At 46.1% G+C, this 17326-nt stretch overlaps 1 protein-coding gene across 25 annotated transcripts in view; it reads right to left on the bottom strand.

Annotated features, from left to right (window-relative positions):
* The window catches only part of DLGAP1 (DLG associated protein 1), a 964206-nt gene that overhangs the window by 79704 nt on the left and 867176 nt on the right, over positions 1-17326 (bottom strand). For 21 of the 25 annotated variants that reach the window (XM_016933374.4, XM_016933377.4, XM_016933375.4 and 18 more), the window contains one exon: positions 5221-5594. In XM_016933374.4, the coding sequence (XP_016788863.3) occupies positions 5221-5594 (374 nt within the window). The remainder of the gene's footprint in view (positions 1-5220; positions 5595-17326) is intronic. The other 4 variants (XM_016933378.4, XM_016933379.4, XM_016933385.2 and 1 more) reach the window with 1 other exon arrangement.

Here is a 17326-nt window from a genome sequence, read left to right as displayed (position 1 = left end):
ACCTCCCGGGTTCACGCCATTCTCCTGCCTCAGCCTCCTGAGTAGCTGGGACTACAGGTGCCCGCCACCACGCCTGGCTAATTTTTTGTATCTTTAGTAGAGACGGGGTTTCACCATGTTAGCCAGGATGGTTTCAATCTCCTGACCTCGTGATCCGCCCACCTAGGCCTCCCAAAGTGCTGGGATTACAGGCGTGAGCCACTACGCCCGGCCTTTTTATTTTCTTGAGATGGCGTTTCACTCTTGTTGCCCAGGCTGGAGTGCAATGGCACAATCTCGGCTCACTGCAACCTCTGACTCCCAGGTTCAAGTGATTCTTCTGCCTCAGCCTCCTAAGTAGGTGAGATTACAGGCATGCACCACCACACCCAGCTAATTTTTTTATTTAGTAGAGATGGGGTTTCACCATGTTGGCCAGGTTGGTCTCAAACTCCTCACCTCAGGTGATCCACCCACCTCGGCCTCCCAAAGTGCTGGGATTACAGGGGTGCGCCACCGTGCCTGGCCCTTCAGCTCCTTTCAACAGCCCATGCACCAGCTGCTCTGCACCACTCTGAAGTCCCAGCACCACCTGACCCTGCCACCTCACAGTCTGAGCACAGGCTACCCCAGGCCTTTCTTCTGAGCTCCTAAACTTCTGGTAACCCCACCTTTTCCTTCTTGTTCCTTTCATTGCTCTCTCAGTCTTCCCATACCTGTGTAACCAATTTTGTGTATTAAACTGTCTCTGTTTAAGAAGTGAGCCTGGTCTGTGTTTTCCTGGATGAGATTTTAACCAATTCCATATGACTACACTTTTGTAAATTAAAAACGCTTAGGATGTCAGCCAAAGTAGGATGTTGTGTCTTCCACTATGCGGTGGTATAAAACTATCCAATGAAATTTGTTCAGAAGACGCATGGTAGTTATTTCCCTGAAGAAGCACGATACTCAATGCATGAAAAAGAGGAGACAGAAAAGAAGCAGGGTTCATCAGAACAAGAATGGAGAACATTGTTCTCTGCCTGGTCCAAGCCTCATCCCCACTGGTCCTAGAACCGCCAGCTCATTTGCATCAAGTATTAGCATCTTCTAAGCTTTAGTCATTGTATATAAATTTATCTCTGTGATTTTTTACTCTTAGCTCCAAATATTGGCAAATGGCCCCTTTTATGTATTGTATCTAGGGTAATCTACTTAAATTTAAAAAGTGGCTTTCAAAATTGTAAAAGAAGTTGCAGGATATGAGATCTCTGTCCAAAAAAGCAATAATTGAGAAAGTCCATGGCATATTTAGTTCAGCATATTTAGCTAATTATAATTTTAAAGGACAATATTAATTATAACAACTAAATCTAATAATTGTTGAACACTTATGCCTGGCACTGTGCTTATGGCCTTACATATATTTTATCAATTAATTTTTACCATACCCAAAATGTACCATATGAAATAAGGACTATTATTATTCTCATTTTCCAGATGAAGAATCTGAGATACAGAAATATTAAGTAATTGATCTAAGTTCACAGAGGTTATAAAGTAAGTAGTTGTAGTATTAGCTATTGGGTATGAATTAAATGTAAAGTTTTGGTAAAGGATTGGAAACTCTGGCCCTAAGAGAGAAAGCATGGAAGGAAGTCCAAGATCCTAGTGTGACATATTTTGGGAACTTGCATTTAAATTTGATTTCTGTATAACGAAATTCAATGAATAGTTTGCGTCTTTAATTTTTTTTTTTTTTTTTTTGAGATGGAGTCTTACTCTGTCGCCAGGCTGGAGTGCAGTGGCACAACCTTGGCTCACTGCAACCTCTGCCTCCTGGGTTCAAGTGATTCTCCTGCCTCAGCCTCCCAAGTAGCTGGGACTACAGGCGTGTGCCACCACACCCAGCTAATTTTTGTATTTTTAGTAGAGATGGGGTTTCACCATGTTGGCCAGGATGGTGTCGATCTCTTGACCTCGTGATCTGCCCACCTCAGCCTCCCAAAGCGCTGGGATTACAGGCCTGAGCCACCGCACCCGGCCATTTTTTTTTCTTATTATTCTCCATCAAAGAAGTCGTATAATGTGATCATGTTAGACACTAGGTACAATCTTGGCTCTGTCAACAAAAAGCAGGTGACCTTGGGCAAGTTTTCCAACCTCTCTGTGCTCTCATCTGTAGGGCAGAGATGATCCTAACACCTACGCCATAAGGTCGTTGGATGAGTTAAATGAGAGTCACATAAAGTACTCAGTACTTTGCTATAATTTATATAGCAGTGTACAATGATTTGAGGAAGAATGAGAACAATTTTTTTATTCACTAAAATATCCAACTATTTAAGACATGAGATAATGTCTCAAGTAAAAACTTTTCTCCCCAATGTTATATGTGGATTTAAGTCTAGTTCCATCCTACTGGGTGAAAATAATAATTATTATTATTATTCTGAAACTGTTTTAAAAAATCTAGCTCCCTGTGGAGGTTATAGTTTGGTGGGTGCATCATCACCACTAAACACACACAATACAGTGATGGTCACACAACAATGTGAATGTCCTTAGTGCCACTGAACTGTACGTGTAAAAATAGTTAAAACGGTCTTTTTTTTTGAGATGGAGTTTTGCTCTTGTTGCCCCGACTTGTGTGCAATGTCATGATCTCGGCTCACCGCAACCTCCATCTATCGGGTTCAAGGGATTCTCCTGCCTCAGTCTCCCAAGTAGCTGGGATCACAGGCATGCGCCACCACGCCCAGCTAATTTTGTATTTTTAGTAAAGACGGAGTTTCTCCATGTTGGTCAGGCTAGTCTCGAACTCCCGACCTCAGGTGACCCACCCGCCTTGGCCTCCCAAAGTGCTGGGATTACAGGCATGAGCTACTGTGCCTGGCCACGCCTGGCTTTTAAATTAGCCTTAGAGTGGGTTCAATGTGGATGGATTTATTCAACAGCAAATTGAGAAGTTATTATTCAAAGGGTACCCGCAGACTGATATAGCACAACAAAAATGGAGAGAGAGGATGATTTTTCTTCTTTGATAGAAGAACATTTTTAGCAGGGTAACCCAAGCTAAACAGATGTAAAAGAAACAAGGTGGAATCAGTTTGATCTTATCTTTGAAAAGCAGAAAAACAGTGAACTGAACTGAGAAGCCTACTGAGTTTTCTACCATTTTCATGAAATGCTTGATTAGGCTGAAACTAGTGCACATTCTTTCCTCATGATGCTGTGATGTGTGTTACTGCTTTCCACACTGTCAGTCACTTTGGTCTTGCTCGCCTTCACTCCCACATCTATGGGAAGTGATTCACATTTTTGTTCTCATATGGTCATTCAATAGTGTTGAACATACTGTTATGTGGCTCGATGACCCCGGCTATTCCTGCAAGTTCACTCTCTTTTCTAAAAATAGAAATGTGCGTTAGGAATTAAAAGCACCTCATGTTTGATTGTGTTCATGTTCTTTGAATTATCCTGCAGTTTGAGTCACACATTCAATTTAGAGAACAAAAATAATAGCTGCTAATAATGTCTACAAAGAAAATACTTTCAGAAACCCTGATTTGAGCCAGACGTCCAAAGTCAAACCTCCGGGTGGACATTCCCCTCAGGTGAACCATCTGAAAAGACCAGTCAGTGGAGTGGGGGATGCTCCAGGCACCAGCAATGGCGCAACTGTCTCTTCCACCAAAAGGCACAAGTCCCTTTTTCAGTGCGCGAAATGTAGTTTTGCCACAGACTCGGGGCTCGAATTTCAGAGCCACATACCTAAGCACCAGGTGGACAGCTCCACAGCCCAATGTCTCCTCTGTGGTTTGTGCTACACCTCTGCCAGCTCCCTCAGCCGCCACCTCTTCATTGTCCACAAGGTGAGAGACCAGGAGGAGGAGGAGGAAGAGGAGGCGGCGGCAGCGGAGATGGCAGTGGAGGTGGCAGAGCCAGAGGAGGGCTCCGGGGAGGAGGTGCCCATGGAGACTAGAGAGAATGGACTGGAAGAATGTGCCGGTGAGCCTTTGTCGGCTGACCCAGAGGCGAGGAGATTGCTGGGCCCGGCCCCTGAGGACGACGGTGGCCACAATGATCACAGTCAACCACAGGCCTCTCAGGACCAGGACAGCCACGCACCATCCCCTCAAGTGTGACCGGAGACTTTGCAGTGTGCATGGTCAGGGGTGGTGCCGAAGCGTCTTCCACCTGCTGTGCGGACCGTGGAAAATAAAAGGCTCTGCCCCCGGGGTGAGTGTGGCCGGTTGTACCCTGCAGTAGCGTCTGCCCTGAGCTGCCAGTGCTGGGTATCCCCCAGCCCCAGGAAATGTGGGGTCGGCCGGGACCCTCACAGCTCTGAATTTGCTTCTGTTATTTACGGCTTTTTGCTGCTTCTTGGTACCCCATCTCCTGTCTGTGTCCTTCCAACCCCAGGCTGCTTATGTGGCCCAACCCCAATGCTGTCAACTAGGCTTGAACCCCACAGCGGCTGTGCTCTTCTGGGAGGTTCCCGCTTGCTGCCTTCAGCCAGGGCGCTCCTCAGAGCCCTGTTTTCCTGCAGACACCAGCTCTCCTTCCTGCCTTTAGATCCTGAGAAGGAGGGAAATGAGGGGTGCTGACACAGTCCCTCTGGGAGAGCTCTGCCTAGTCTGGTTTGGTGAGGGCCCTTGATCACCTTGCCCCTCCTCCCTGTCTTCTCTGATTCTTTTCCCTCAAAATAGTCCTGAGAACTAATTGTCACACCGGCTTATCATGTCTCTGTGGGTGGGGTGGGAGAAACCTCTGCTGCACACCTCTGTTTGGAACCTGGGCAGAGCAGGAGGTAAGGCAAAGGCAGGCAGGCACCAAGAACTAGACCCCTTGAGAAGGCGCTGTGGGTGGGGCTTTGTTCTGCTGTTCTGCCTTTCCTGACAGGTGGGGTTGGGGCACACAGACATTGGAATATTTGTACTGCTCTCGTGCCATTTGAGAGGCTGCTGCCCCAGGCAGGCCAGCCCCTACTCCTCTTGGCTACACTCATGTTGCTCAGACTATATTTCAAATAAAAAATCTTCTCACCATGAAAAAAGAAAAGAAAAGAAAATACTTTCATAATCTTGGTCACATTTAACAGTATACGGAGTCCACAGCCAATCACTTGAAAATCTGGTCCTATGCATAGATCTATGATTCCAAGCGGCAAGAAACCAAATCTTCCGGGGAAACAAAAAGTGTTACATTCCGTAGTTTTAAGTTCCTATTTCAAAGGATAGAAAGGGAGGCTGTTACCTGTATCCCGATAGACAGGCATCGATTTTTCTTAAAGTGGTCCTTCTTCCTGTCCTCCGTGGTGACAGTGGCTATGGTAGTCGTGGTGGTGACGGTGGCAGTGTTATTGCCCATGTGTTGACTGGCAGGGCCATGGATCTGGGCGTTTGCAGCTTCGATGGCGGCTGTCAGAGCCTTCATACTGTCCAGGCTCTCGGTGGAGTTGCTGAGTCCAGACTGGCTGATAATATCTCCTCGCTGGCCCTGTCCGTCCATGTAGGCATCCTGGGCTGACTCTGTGCTACTCTGGGCTGTGATAGAAATGAAAGGTTTCGTGGTAGTTCTGGGTGGGACTGGAGGTGGTGTCTTCTTATATGTTGTAATGCAAGATGACACTGGAAGACAGTGAAAACAAAGACACTGTGATTTCTGTGTGGGTTTTAATTTCTGATATTGTAACTGACAGCCATTGGAAATTACGGCACATGAAACACACTGAGACATTTAACAGGAAAACAAGTTCCATTGACAGGCTGAGACCCCTGCTCTCCGGAGGTGGTTTGGGTCTCCTCTGAGGTGACACCTCCACAAAACTGAGGGAGAAAAACACCGGGAAATATCAATCTCTGAAATGGAAGTTTCTAAAATGGAAATTAATATGAATCAACATAAACTAGACACGATTAGCCCTCTGTCGAAACCTTCCCAGCCAACAAATTGTATAGGCACATAGAGAAGGTGAGGGGAGTTTCTGTCTTCAGTGAAAAAACTAAATATAGCTAATATTAAACAGAGTAACTCATTAGAAGAGATTTTAGTGGTTGATAATAAACATGGAAAAAGAAAAAAGGAAGGCAAAGAGGTTGTGAGGATGCGTGTTCTGATCCTAATAACAAGGACGAGGTGTCTGGGGGAGAAGGGTACACACGCCATCGTAGCTGCTGCAACTTGTTTATCGAAGCCAGTTCCTTCCTTCCTTCTTTCCTCCCTTCCTTCTTTCCTCCCTCCCCCCTCCCTCCCTCCCTCCCTCCCTCCTTCCTTCCTTCCTTCTTTCCTTTCTTCCTCCCTGCTTTTCCTTTTTCCCTCCTTCCTGTAAAAATATTTTTAAAAAATAGAGAGGAGGTCTCTCTGTGTTGCCCAGGCTGGCCTTGAACTCTGGGCTCAAGAGATCCTCTCCCTTAGGCCTCCTTTCAAAGGACAGAAAAGGAAGCTGTTGCCTATATCCTGATAGACAGACACATAGAAGTGCTGGGATTACAAGCGTGAGCCACCAGGCCCGGCCACTTCCCACCTTTCTGTCTTTCTGCCTGACTGACCTTCCTTCCTTCCTTCCTTCCTTCTTTCCTTCCCTCCTCCCTCCCTCCCTCCCTCCCTTTCTCTCTCTGTCCCTCTGTGTTTTCCCACCTCCTTCCCTTCTTTCCTTCCCTCCTCCCTCCCTCCCTTTCTCTCTCTGTCCCTCTGTGTTTTCCCACCTCCTTCCCTTCTTTCCTTCCCTCCTCCCTCCCTCCCTTTCTCTCTCTGTCCCTCTGTGTTTTCCCACCTCCTTCCCTTCTTTCCTTCCCTCCTCCCTCCCTCCCTTTCTCTCTCTGTCCCTCTGTGTTTTCCCACCTCCTTCCCTTCTTTCCTTCCCTCCTCCCTCCCTCCCTTTCTCTCTCTGTCCCTCTGTGTTTTCCCACCTCCTTCCCTTCTTTCCTTCCTTCCCTCCTTCAGTCTTTTTCTTTTCTCTGTCTTCCTGTCTTGTCATCCTTCCTTTTCCTTCTCTCTCTCTCCGTCTCCCTCTTTCTTGTCTTTCCCCTTCCTCCTCCTGTCTGTCTTCCTTCTTCACTTCCACCTTGCCTATCTCTCTCTCTGTCTTTTTCTGGATAAGCTCTCACTATATAAACTTCTTTTGTTGAATTTTTGCTTGTTTCTGAGCAGAACTACTCACTGAGAGTATTTACCCTGTACAAAAGTCTCCTATTGTAGAAATTAATCCACATGCTAGCTTATAAATCAGTCTTCGTGGGTTTGGTCTGTATGAGTCACTCCCTAAAGTGTCTTCCTTTAGGGCAACTTGGTCAAGTCAAGGGCCTGAATCTGACTGGGTGTGGTGGCTCTCGCCTGTAATCCCAGCACTTTGGGAGGCCCAGGCGGGTGGATCACCTGAGGTCAGGAGTTTGAGACGAGCCTGGTCAACATGGTGAAACCTCGTCTCTACTAAAAGTACAAAAATTAGCCGGGTGTGGTGGCGCATGCCTGTAATCCCAGCCACTCGGGAGGCTGAGGCAGCAGAATTGCTTGAACCTGGGAGGAGGAGGTTGCAGTGAGCTGAGATCGTGCCACTGCACTCCAGCCTAGGCCAGAGAGCGAGATTCGGTCTAAAAAAAATGGTGGAGGCCTGAATCTAGGCTGCTGAGTACAATTTTGGACCTGTACAAGGGGGTCAAGGTCTATTTGGAGGCTCCCAACAGCAGCCTCAGCCCCTCCCTCTAGCCATTTGATTACAATGCTGAGGGTTTTGAAGAAGCTTTACACGTTGGGTTTCAGTTTCTCATTTGTAAAGCATGATTTAAGAAAATAAGGATCAAAAATGAATTAAGTTTCCAAGTGGGACTCCGGTCAGTGAAGCACAATTCCTTAAGCAGCTATTATAAATTCATTCAAATAATTATGCTTCCATCATTTCCTCCCCACCCCACCCCAGCCCACCCACTCTCACAGGTGGTGTCACTGTGGCTCCATCACATCAGCTAGACCTGGCCACGCAGTCCCAACTTGTTACCTACGGTTCCAGCTGCCAACTCAGGCCATCTCACTGAATGAAATACTTGCTTCAACATAGAAGATGTTTCCTCTGGCCACTCAGAGGAAACACCCTATGATGAACAATAAACAAAAGGACTCTATTATGCTGTCCTGCTGTTTCAGTGGCCTGTGATTTGGAGTAATTTCCTTAACCATAAAATAGATGGAGACAATAATGTTTGGCTATTTCCCAGGGATTGCCTGAGTATTGGAGGAATAAATCAAGCAAATGTCTCATTACAATATCATATGGTCTCTGGGATGGGGAAAGACAAGGTGCATGACATAGAGGCAGTCGCCCCTCATTCCCTGGGTGGATGACTGGCAGAGGCCCAGCTCAGGAGAACTTCCCATCTATGTTGACTCATGAAACACACACCTTCATCTCTCTTTTTTTTAGAGATAGGGTCTCACTCTGTCATCAGGTTGGAGGGCAGTGGCACGATCATGGCTCACTGCAGCCTCGATCTCCTAGGCTCAAGCAATCCTCCCACTTCAATCTCTTGAGGAGCTGGGACTAACAGGTGTGCACCACCACATCCAGCTAATTTCTTATTTTTTGTAGAGATGGGGGTCTTGTTGTGTTGCCCAGGCTGGTCTTGAACCCCTGGCTTCAAGCGATCCTCCCATCTTGGCCTCTCAAAGTGCTGGGATTAGAGGCATAAGCCACTATGCCATGCCCGGCCCATCTTTATCATTTGAATGCAGCTCAACGATAAATGTCGACTTCCTCATTTTTTAGCTAATGCACCTGACAGGAAATACGACTCAGGGAAAATACAGTGCCTGCAAGGTGCAGAGTCAGGAGCGGAACCAGCCAGCCTCAGGTTCTTCCCACTAGCCCACAGCTAAGCCTCTGGCTAAACAATGCCAGTGCATATACATTGTAAATATCTTGCCTCACTCAATTTAGTTTCTTGCATCCAAACCATGGTGGAGCTCTGGTTCCCGGAGAGGCATGAGTGATGGTAGTCCTGCTGGGAGTAACGCTCATCTCAGTGATTCAGCTGAAGACCCAGAGTGGGTGGGAGCCATAATTAGGATAGAACCTCTCCCTATTAAAATTGAATGAAACTACAGCATTGTACCACTTCTCCTAAGACATGTCTTTACAACGTGAACTCATTATTTTGTTCAAAATGGATTCTCAGGACATTCCGCCCACTGATATTTCAAGAAGCTAAATAACATATTCCAGCATCAAATGTCTGATCTTTTGGATTATGTATTGCTTCTTGTTAGCTCTCCTTGGTTTCTTCTTTCAGTGTGGATAATCCAAACTGGACAGTGAGGCCAGGCACAGTGGTTCACACCTGTTATCCCAGCGTTTTGGGAGGCTAAGGTGGGAGGACTGCTTGAGTCCAGGAGTTGCAGACCAGCCTGGGCAAGATAACGAGATCCCATCTCTACACAATTAGAAAACAAAACCAAACACTCCCCCTCCAAAAAAAAGCTAGATAACTCAGCCAAATATGGAATCATTTGATTTGCTGTGACATACAGTAAAAATCCTGCCATGACGTGATAAGTGGGGGTGGGAGGGGCTAGGTCACATCGTTTCCAATGCATGACTGACCTTGGGGACTGAGCCTCCAGTGCGGCTCCTACACTCCCCAGGCCAACTGCAATTGGACGCCACCTGGTGGCTGTTGTCAGCTCATCTTCGCTATCGATAGGGATAACTCTGGATACCTTGCTCAACAGGGACATTGGCAGAGTTCCAGTAATGCTTGACATCTACCATGGTTAGATTGGACAGGGAGAATACTGGAGACATGGCTTCTCCAACAGGGTGGTCCAGCCCCCAACACCCAAAGAAGATAAGATTTTGAGATCCCCCCCAACTTCGAATAAGGGAGCTGAATGGAGGACAGGAACCATCTCCCATGTTGTTATACGGAGGGACATTACTCATTATTATGAGGCTTAAGTAAAGGAATCATCTCCCACGCTGTTATACGGAGGGGCATTACTCATTATTATGAGACTTAAGGACAGGAACCATCTCCCATACTGTTATGCTGAGGGACTTTACTCGTTATTATGAGGCTTCACTGCAGTGAGCGGCACTGTCCAGTCATGGACTAGGAAGGTAAAAGGAATTCAGATCTTCATGATTGCTTTTTTTTTTTTTTCAACTACAGACAGGATCTCATTGTGCTGTGTACGCTGGCCTTGAACTCACAGATTTAAGAGATCTTCCCCCCTCTGCCTCCTGAATAGGTAGGACAACGGGCGCATGCCACCATGCCCGGCTTAAGATTGCCATTTGAAGGAGAGGAAAGGGATTCAAATCACAACTCACACTTCCCCATAGTCCCCTTCTTCATTTTCCAATTCTTCTGCACTCCAAAACTGATACAACGAAATCCTTCCATTTTCCCCAACATCACCCTTTCCTAGATTTGCTAAGCCCTAAACCCACACTTCTCTCCTAAGGGTATTTTGTTTGTTGGTTGGTTGGTTTCAGTTCTACTCTCAGAATTCAGTGCCAGGAAAGATTTAGAACCCACTGAGAAGGTCTGAGCACCAGCAGGTGTGTGACAGATAAGAGCGAGACTGAAGGAGGGTGAAACACCAGCCAATATGTTTGTCTTGCCTGGTCAAAACAGAAAGAGAAAATGAGAAAGAGAAAAAGAGAAAACGAGCAGTTTCTATACAGTAAGTGAAACATCTGATTTGTTTAAGAGTGACGTTCTCTTTTTTTTTTGAGACGGAGTTTCGCTCTTGTCGCCCAGGTGCAATGGTGCAATCTCGGCTCGCTGCAACCTCTGCCTCCCGGGTTCAAGCAATTCTCCTGCCTCAGCCTCCGGAGTAGGTGGGATTACAGGCCTGCACCACCATGCCTGGCTAATTTTTGTGGGTTTAGTAGAGACAGAGTTTCACCATGTTGGCCAGGCTAGTCTCAAACCCCTGACCTCAGGTGATTCACCTGCCTCAGCCTCCCAAAGTGCTGGGATTACAGGCGTGAGCCACCACTCCCTGCAAGAATTGAGAGGTGAAGCCAGCTGGACTTCCTGGGTCGAGTGGGGACTTGGAGAACTTTTCTAGCTAAAGGATTGTAAATGCACCAATTAGCACTCTGTAAAAACTCACCAATCAGCACCTCTTTTAAACGCACCCATCAGCACTCTGTAAAAACGGACCAATCAACACTCTGCAAAATGGATCAATCAGCAGGACGTGGGCGGGGACAAATAAGGGAATAAAAGTTGGCCACCCCAGCCAGCAGCAGCAATCCCGCTTGGGTCCCCTTCCATGCTGTGGAAGCTTTGTTCTTTCGCTCTTCACAATAAATCTTGCTGCTGCTCACTCTTTGGGTCCACACTACCTTTATGAGCTGTAACACTCATTGTGAGGGTCTGTGGCTTCATTCCTGAAGTCAGCGAGACCACTAACCCACCGGGGGGAACAAACAACTCCGCACACACCAACTTTAAGAGCTGTAACACTCACCATGAGGGTCCGCGGCTTCATTCTTGAAGTCAGCAAGACCAGGAACCCATAAGAAGGAATAAATTCCAGACACAGAATGACGTTCTCAAAAACAATGATTTTTAAAATGTAAGTGGAACTTGAAAAAAGAAATGATGCTGTATTTTTTATCACCATTACTGCTTTCCTTTGCCCTGATAAGTTTTTTGTTCATTTCAAATGAAATTATTTTTTTCCTCATCTCCTGAAAGGACTCTTATCCATTTATGAGAGAGTTGCAGAACTAGAGCTGCAGATTTCAGTGACATTTTCATTCAGTGGATACTGTAGTGCACAGAGAGACCAGAGGTTGGTATTTACATTTAAGAAGTTATATATTTTTTGGGCTGGGCGCTGTGGCTCACGCCTGTAATCCCAGAACTTTGGGAGGCTGAGGCGGCCAGATCACCTGAGGTTGGGAGTTCGAGACCAGCCTGAACAACATGGAGGAACCCCATCTCTACTAAAAATACAAAATTAGCCAGGCGTGGCAGCACATGAATCTAACCCCAGCTACTCGGGAGGCTGAGGCAGGAGAATCATTTGAATCTGGGAGGCGGAGTTTGCGGTGAGCCGAGATTGCACCATTGCACTCCAGCCTGGGCAATAAGAATGAAACTCCGTCTCAAAAAAAAAAAAGTTATATTTTTAAGAAAGACGTTATATTTTTAAGATAGACATTATACAGCAGAGTGCGGTGGCTCGCTCCTGTAATCCCAGCACTTTGGGATGCTGAGGCAGGTGGATCACAAGGTCAGGAGATCAAGACCATCCTGGCCAACATGTTGAAACCCCATCTCTACTAAAAATACAAAAATTAGCCAGGCGCGGTGGTGTGTGCCTCTATTCCCAGCTACTCAGGAGGCTGAGGCAGGAGAATTGCTTGAGCCCGGGAGGCGGAGGTTGCAGTGAGCCAAGATCGCGCCACTGCACTCCAGCCTGAGCGACAGAGCGAGACTCCATCTCAAAAAAAAAGAAAAAAAGAAAAAAAGAAAGAAAGACATTATAGAGAAAACAACACATTCCTATCATTTCAGCTTCTGGCTCATGATTGAATATTGCCTACATTTGTATGGAAAGATAATGCGGCCAGGCGTGGTGGCTCATGCCTGTAATCCTGGCACTTTAGGAGGCCAAGGCAGGGGATCATTTGAGGTCAGGAGTTCGAAACCAGCCTGGTCAACATGGTGAAACCCCGTCTCTACTAAAAATATAAAAAAAAAAAATTAACCCAGCGTGGTGGCAGGCGCCTGTAATCCCAGCTATTTGGGAGGCTGAGGCGGGAGAACTGCTTGAACCCAAGAGGCAGAGGTTGCAGTGAGCCAAGATCGTACCTCTGCACTCCAGCCTGGGCGACAGAATGAAACTCCGTCTGAAAAAAAGAAAAAAAAGAAAGTGTTGCAAGCTTCAGGAAGGCCTGAGCCAGAGATTATTTTATTCTGTAGTGGTGAAGGTGTTCTGGCAGATTATCCAGACTCTCTTTCCACTCTGGTTATCCTTCATGTTTAACAGCACACAAGTGTCAGGTGGCCGCAAAACAGATGTGAGATCAAACTCCCTTTTTGTGCCTTTTTATTCATAAACCCTTACCAGCTAAGCGAATGGATCATACACCATAAGCTATGTAGAGCAACTATTTAGCAGTTCCTGATTACTGCATTTTAGAAATTCTTTAAAACATGAAAGAGCAAGTCCAGAAGGAACCACAAATAAAAACACAATAAGACAAAGTAATTAACCTTATATATAAATTAAATTATATATAGATATATATGCAGATGTCCCAGAGTCAAGTAACATCTTTTTGATGTAAACATGTTGTTACCCCAAGGCGTTGTTATTAAGTGCAACTATTATCAAGCAAGCTGTGATTTGATCATCCTTGAGAAGTGGCAGCGCCTACACAGAGCTCATGGGGAAAGCAACCTTGGATTTGCTGTGAGTTCTATCAGATGGTGTCATCTTACTGAGATGAAGACTACCAGAGAGAAGGGCTGCCTTGGTCCACTGTCTAAAATCTGCTGAGGGCAAAGTTCTCCCCATTTGGTCCAGCTGATCAGCAGTTGTTCAACAAGCCCTCAAAAAGAAGGCCTTTATTTATTTATTTGAGACAGAGTTTCGCTCTTGTTGCCCAGGCTAGAGCGCAATGGCACCGTCTCGGCTCACTGCAACATCCACCTCCCAGGTTCAAGCAATTCTCCTGCTTCAGCCTCCTGAGTAGCTGGGATTACAGGCATGTGCCACCACGCCAGGCTAATTTTTTCTATTTAATAGAGATGGGGTTTCGCCATGTTGGTCAGGCTGGTCTCGAACTCCTGACCTCAGGTGATCCAGCTCCCTTAGCCTCCCGAAGTGTTGGGATTACATGTGTGAGTCACTGTGCCTGGCCAAAAGGGCTTTATTAAAAAGATTTTTAAAATCTAATGGGGTTGACAGAAGCGTGCTGGAACCGGCTCTTAGCTTGCCAAGCTCGATTGTGCACATTTCTTTCTACCTCTGTATTCAGTCACTTTTCACTGTTAGCTTGAAATTGTTGACCTTGGTGTATTTACACCATGGAAATCAGCAAATGCCTGAAATCCAGGTTCCCCCTGTGGATTTTCTTCAATCAGAGAGCCGGTTGTTAAGCATTTCCAACACCCCTCTGTGTACAGAGCAGGGTTATTCAAAGCCTGGTCTGCAGAGTGGTGCCCGTTTGCAAACTGTGTCACAGTGCAGGGTGACATATGCTATGAAAATTGAGTGTAGGGTCAGGTACAGTGGCCCACGCCTGTAATCCCAGCACTCTGGGACGTCGAGGCCAGAGGATCACCTGAGGTCAGGAGTTTGAGACCATCCTGGCCAACATGGTGAAACCCCGTCTCTACTAAAAATACAAAAATTAGCCGGGGGTGGTGGCACATGCCTGTAATCCCAGCTACTCAGGAGGCTGAAGCAGGAGAATTGCTTGAACCCGGGAGGTAGAGGTTGCAGTGAGCTGCAGAGGTTGTAGTGAGCCGAGACGGTGCCATTGCACTCCAGCCTGGGCAACAAGAACGAAACCCCATCTAAAAAAAAAACAAAGAAAATTGAATGTAAGCGTTTAGAAACTTTTATAGCAATTTTATGGAGTGTTTTACCTGTTGAATCTAAAAACAAAACAAAACAAAACAAAAATTATGGGTTTGTTTTTTGTATGTCTTAAAAAAATGTCCTCTTTCTAGTAATTCTTTTTTGTTGCATTTTACCAAAGCACTGATCTGCAGCAGATTGAGGGCAAACAAACAAACTGGTCCCTTACCAGAGATAGTCTGAGAAGCACTGAAAAGAACATTTGCAAATCCAGGGAACAGGGCAGAGGTAGTACAAGTGAGATTAAGAATATAGTCAAGAGGTAACTTGAAGCCACAGGCTATTTTAGAAAACAAAATGATGTGAAGAGGCCAAAAGAAAAAAAAGAAACATGGAAGGACCTAAACTGGGGACATAAATGTATTTCTATTGTAGAAATACAGAATGGGAACGATTGGACTTATGGTTGTAATGTCAGGTAAGGTGTCTATTTCAGGAAAGGCATGTAGGATTAGAAGTATGGACCTAGGCCTGTTGTGGTGGCTCATTCCTGTAATCCCAGCACTTTGAGAGGTCCAGGCAGGAGGATCTCTTTGAGCTCAGGAGTTTGAGACCAGCTAGAGCAACATGGTGAAACCCATCTCCACAAAATTATCTAGGAGTGGTAGAATCCTGCCCCAGCCTTCCAAGTAGGTGGCACCTGTAGTCCCAGCTACTTGGAAGGCTGGGGCGGGAGGATTGCTTAAGCCCAAAAGATTGAGGTTGCAGTGAGCCAAGATCATGCCACTCCAGCCTGGCGACAGAGCAAGACTACGTCAAAAATAAAAAACAAAAAATGAAAATAAAAAGACAGGGTGTTTCATTTGGAAAAGAAGAAGGGGGTTTTCAATTATTTGGAGGGCTCTTGCTTAGAGGATAGCATGGGCCTGTTTTGTATAAGTCCCCAAAGGAACAACAAAGGCAAGGGCTCAGAGAGGCATAAAGAATAATTCTCCAGGCATTGATTGTCCGTCCATAGAAGGAATATGAGGACCTCATAACAGAGGGAGTTCTCAGCCCCTGGACCTGTTCAAGCACAGAGCAGCACATCTTTTGGCTGGGAGGTTATAGCAATTGTACCAACATCTGATAGGGGGCTCAACTAGATGACAAGATTTCTTTCACATTGGATGGTTATGATAATGAGTGAAATTTAGACAAGAATTTGCAAACTAGGGAGGGTCCCACAGAGAATGATGCTAAAGAGCTGAAGAAAGAAGCCAAAAAAGGAGGCCAGAGAAAGAGCTCCAACGAGGCTATCTGGTAGCAATGATGAATGTTCTGGCATCTTGGGAAAGCATCTGGCACTGATGAGGACAAAATAACTAATAGACAAGTTTGCTGCTGCTGCTTCCAGCCAAGCAGACCCCATAGTTGTGCACTTAACAGTGCATCATAGGGCTCCGGCTCCGTGAGGTGATGTGTTATGCTGGCCGGACTTTCCAACAAATGCCAGACAAATCAGCGGTCTGGCTGGAGTCCTCCACCGGGAAAAATGCGCAAACCCTGGCAACAACAAAGATGATGAGATGAGATTCAGTCCAGACCCGTGACATGCCATTAGATCTTCCTAATCACCAGAGAGCAAATCCTTACTCTGTGTACTGGACACTGTGCTAAGAACTTAATAGACATGGGGGCTGGGTATGGTGGCTCACACCTGTAATCCCAGCACTTTGGGAGGCTGAAGCATAAGGATCGCTTTAGCCCAGGTGTTGGAGAACAGCCTGGGCAACAGAGTGAGACTTCGTCTCAAAAAAACCCAAACAACAACAACTAGCTGGTCATGGTGGCGCACGCCTGAAGTCCCAGCTACTCGGTAGGCTCAGGTGGGAGGATCACTTGAGCTTGGGAGGTGGAGGCTGCAATGAGCCATGACTGTGCCACTGCACTCCAGCCTAGGTGACAGAGCAAGACCCTGCCTCAAAAAAAAAAAAAAAAAACCAAAAACAAAACAAAAAAAAGAAAAAGAAAAAAAAAGAAAGAAAAGAAAAGAAAAAGAAAAAAATAGACATGATCTCACATATGTGAAAGATCCCACTATCCCCATTTGACTGATGAAAATATTAAGGCTCAGACGTTAGGCAACGGACATCCCTAACTCATCTAGAGATTCAGTGACAGAGTTAGAGTACTCAGGGCTCCAAATCCCATCTGACCATTAACTCAAACCACCTTTGTTTATCTCCCCCGCCCCCGCCAGTAAACACTCTCTAGTAAACACCTTGTCCACTAAAGCACCGTGGTTTCCACGAGGGACTCCTTCGTGCACAGCCATCCTCACTCTGCAGGAACTCTTAAGTTTCAGTGAATGAATGAATTTGGAGTGGTCAACAAGGGGTGCACAGTTGCAACTTTTAAAATATTGCAGAAGGAGAGAAATGCCACAAAACAAAATGCACATGGAAAAATCACTACCTTATTTCAAAATATTTACAGCTTCACGTTTAAGGCCACCCAAAGCGTGGCGGTCAGTGGTGAGAAGGCAGAGATCAGAGGCTGTTGGGGGTGGGTCATACACCATGATTCCCGGCCCCCCTCTGGGAGGCACAAGGTATCCCACAGTCTTCTCTCCCAGTTACATCCTCCACGGAAACCACAAGATGACTCGCTCAACTTTTTTTAAAGTAGAAAAAAATATGCTTGTGTGTGTGTAAGGGGAGGAGAGGGGATGTGAATGAAATGGAGGGTAGTGTAATAATTCCTGTAGTCATAAGACACGCCAGTTGGTAGTTGCTAGTATTCCAGACACTTCCTAACGCCAGACAAATGCCCCAAG

The sequence above is a fragment of the Pan troglodytes genome, chromosome 17, assembly GCF_028858775.2.
Source record: "Pan troglodytes isolate AG18354 chromosome 17, NHGRI_mPanTro3-v2.0_pri, whole genome shotgun sequence".
NCBI classification, from domain to species: domain Eukaryota; kingdom Metazoa; phylum Chordata; class Mammalia; order Primates; family Hominidae; genus Pan; species Pan troglodytes.
This window is presented reverse-complemented; position numbering and strand designations above follow the sequence as displayed.